The sequence below is a fragment of the Spinacia oleracea genome, chromosome 6, assembly GCF_020520425.1.
Source record: "Spinacia oleracea cultivar Varoflay chromosome 6, BTI_SOV_V1, whole genome shotgun sequence".
Lineage (NCBI taxonomy): Eukaryota > Viridiplantae > Streptophyta > Magnoliopsida > Caryophyllales > Amaranthaceae > Spinacia > Spinacia oleracea.
In genome coordinates this window covers 15,718,482-15,721,489 of record NC_079492.1, presented here as the reverse complement: position 1 = coordinate 15,721,489, position 3,008 = coordinate 15,718,482, and the positions used below count along the sequence as shown (strand labels likewise).

General features: G+C 30.7%; 1 protein-coding gene across 1 annotated transcript; it reads right to left on the bottom strand.

The window, feature by feature from the left end:
• Positions 1-522: 522 nt before the first annotated feature.
• On the bottom strand, positions 523-2,531 carry LOC130462964 (protein FAR1-RELATED SEQUENCE 5-like). The gene is made up of 4 exons (XM_056831963.1): positions 1,974-2,531; positions 969-1,569; positions 623-884; positions 523-535 (listed from the first exon to the last, which is right to left on the bottom strand). The coding sequence occupies exons 1-4, from the start codon at positions 2,529-2,531 to the stop codon at positions 523-525; spliced, it is 1,434 nt and encodes a 477-aa protein (XP_056687941.1).
• Between the last annotated feature and the right edge of the window lie 477 nt (positions 2,532-3,008).

The following is a 3,008-nucleotide window of genomic DNA, read 5'->3' as shown; positions in this document are numbered from 1 at the left end:
AATAAACATTGTGTGTTTATAAAGAGTTACTATACTGAATGTATAGTAACTATGTATTGTAAAGGAGAACTATAGTATATACACTCAATAAATTTGTTTAAAAATGTTGAAGTAACTGTATATGATAATAAAACAAGAACATCACTAAAATAGTTGTTCTTTAGGTGTAAATAATTGAATATTGGGTGTCTTGGATCCAAATTCTTTGTGTTTCTTTTTTCCTTTCTTTGATGGCTGCTTGTAATTGTCATATTGACCCTTTATTCTCTTCTTACTCTTTCCTTTAGTATTAGCACGATCAGGATCAAGCACAATTGTTATTTCAGAATTAGTTGATTCCCCGTCTTGTGTTTCTCGTTGTGCTTCACCTTTTGCCTTTTCTTGTTCTGCTATCTTTGCAGCTTCTTCTTTTGCCTTCCTTTCTTCTTCCTTTTTTATGATTTCATCAACTGCTTTATTATCCATTTTAAACTTCTCCTCGATAAATTTTCTGGCCTTTGCTATCTTATGCCCTTTCAAAATTTAGTTATAGTATCTGTGGTATAGAGTTTAAGTGTTAAGTAAAATATCAACTGTAATTGTAACTATATGAAAATGAACTAATGGATATTGAAAAAATTACCTTCTGATCATATGTAATCTCCAACCAGTAAAATTGTTGATTTCACCTTTCTCCCTTTTTATTGTATCAACCCTTTCCCATATCTGTTTCTTTGCATATCTAGTCCATCTTGTTGTTATGTAACGATCTGGAATTGTATTGATTGAATGTAAATGCAATATTCTTAAACAATGGAAGCACAACCATCCAGATTCTTCAAAGTTTTTGCATGTGCAAGTGACGGTTGAATCTTCCATTTTGTATTGAACTTCTTGCCTTGATCCTGTTAGATTATTTACATATAATGTAATATTATTCAAAAGAACATCTACTCTAAATATTAAATAAAGATTTATAGTTTTTTTACCTGTTATTCCTTCTATCCACACTTCAAAAAACACTGTTCTTCCTACACTTCCCTTGAACATTGTACTACTTGCCACAGAAAGCTTGAACTCTTCTTCAAAATCACGGAAAAGTGTTATCGTGTATACATTTGCTGCCTGTTTTAATATAGCACTCATACTTAGCTCTGAAGTTGGTATTCCCCTTGTACAGTCAAAGTCGTCTTTTTCTTCGGTTTTTCTCCATCGATTTATTGTAGCTTGAAAAATACTATAGAACTCTGTTAATGTTGTACTTTTATTTGCTTTAAAACCAACAGCATGGTTTGTACTTTCACTTCTTTGTGAAGAAAGTATACCGGCAGAAAAAAGATCTTTACTTAAAGCTGTACACCATTTTTCTTTAAGACCATACAATCTGTTGAACCAGTCATCTTTTTCCAGCTTAAAAGTGTTGATCATAGATTTCCAAGTTTCTTCAAAATCATTTGGTGTTATACACCCACTTAAACACTTGTAGAATGCATTTTTGAAGTTTTTATCAGACTTCAATAAACCAAACCTACTGTTTGCATTTTTACTCAAGTGCCACAAGCATAACCTGTGTCTTGAAGAAGGAAAAACCTGAAAAACAATAATGAATATATATAGTTCCACAAAATAGTAACTATATTTTATAAAGAGTTACTATACTTTATAAAGAATTACTATATTGTCAAAATATTAACTATATTTTAATAAGAGTTTCTATATTTTCAAAATAGTAACTATATTTTATAAATAGTTACTATATTGTCAAAATAGTAACTATACTTTATAAAGTGTTACTATAATTTCAGAATAGTAACTATATTGAATTAAGAGTTACTATATTGTCAAAATAGTAACTATATTTTATAAAGAGATACTATATTGTCAAAATAGTAACTATATTTTATAAAGAGTTACTATATTGTTAAAATAGTAACTATATTTTATAAAGAGTTACTATATTGTCAAAATAGTAACTATAATATATGAAGAGGTACCTGTTCTATTCCAGCAGCAATAACTGCATCTTGATCAGTGAAAATTGATATAGGGTGCTTTCCTCCCATAGCCTTCAGAAAAGTTTCAAACACCCAAACGAAAGATTCTGTGGTTTCATCCCCAATGAAAGCACAAGCAAACATTGTGTTTTTCCAATGGTTATTGATACCAACAAATGGAGCACATATGAGATTGTACTTATTGGTTCTGAATGTAGTATCAAAAACTAGAACATCTTCATATATTTTGTAATCTTCTCTCATCATAGAATCCCTCCAAAATAGGCACTCAACTTTTCCTTCAGCATTGAGTCTTACTCTGAAAAAGAACTCGGGATCTATTGATTGTATGTCATACAGTTTGTTCACTAGTGTTTGTGAATCCTTGTCATCAATTTGCTTCATTTTTAACTTGTAGCAGTAGTTTAGATGATCAATCATCGTATGACCTACAAAGTCGTCTCCGCCAGTTTCTGTTGACATATACCTATAAGACTCCATTGGTCTTAGATCACATTCTGACATTGCCTCAATAGCTTCTTTTTTAGGTTCTGTCATTTGTCGTTCCGATCGGTGAAGATAATTACTTATTTCTCTTGTCAATGGGTGATTATGTACCACTACATGCTTTTCTATTTCAAAATCTCCATTTTCATTCTTCTTTGCAAATATTTGAGCTTCACATTTTGTTCTTGTTATCATAACCCTCTTTCTCCTTTCTTTCTTTTTTGCATCTGATTGATCATCTTCATTTTTGAGTTCTTTATTTTTAGGAGGGTCTCTTATTTCAGCAGCAGAGCAGTAGAAGTATTTTCCATTAACAATTGTGGTTCCTTCTTTATATCTATTTTTCCCTTTTCGTACACTAAAACCAATAATAGCAGCATGTTTGCAATATAGATCATAAATCTCATCGGTTGTTTTCCTTGCTTCTCCAATTAAACTGCCATCTAATTCTTTATCAATGTTTTATTCCTGCTCATTATTTGGATTTTCAAAGATGTTGTGGTTTGTATCAATTGAATGTATTATTGA

Excerpts from the sequence above, each read along its gene's own strand:
- LOC130462964 (XM_056831963.1), bottom strand. The coding sequence starts at position 2,531 with ATGACAGAACCTAAAAAAGAAGCTATTGAGGCAATGTCAGAATGTGAT. Across the intron at positions 1,570-1,973 it reads TTGCTGCTGGAATAGAACAG|GTTTTTCCTTCTTCAAGACA; the intron begins GTACCTCTTCAT and ends ATTGTTTTTCAG. Across the intron at positions 885-968 it reads GTGGATAGAAGGAATAACAG|GATCAAGGCAAGAAGTTCAA; the intron begins GTAAAAAAACTA and ends ATAATCTAACAG.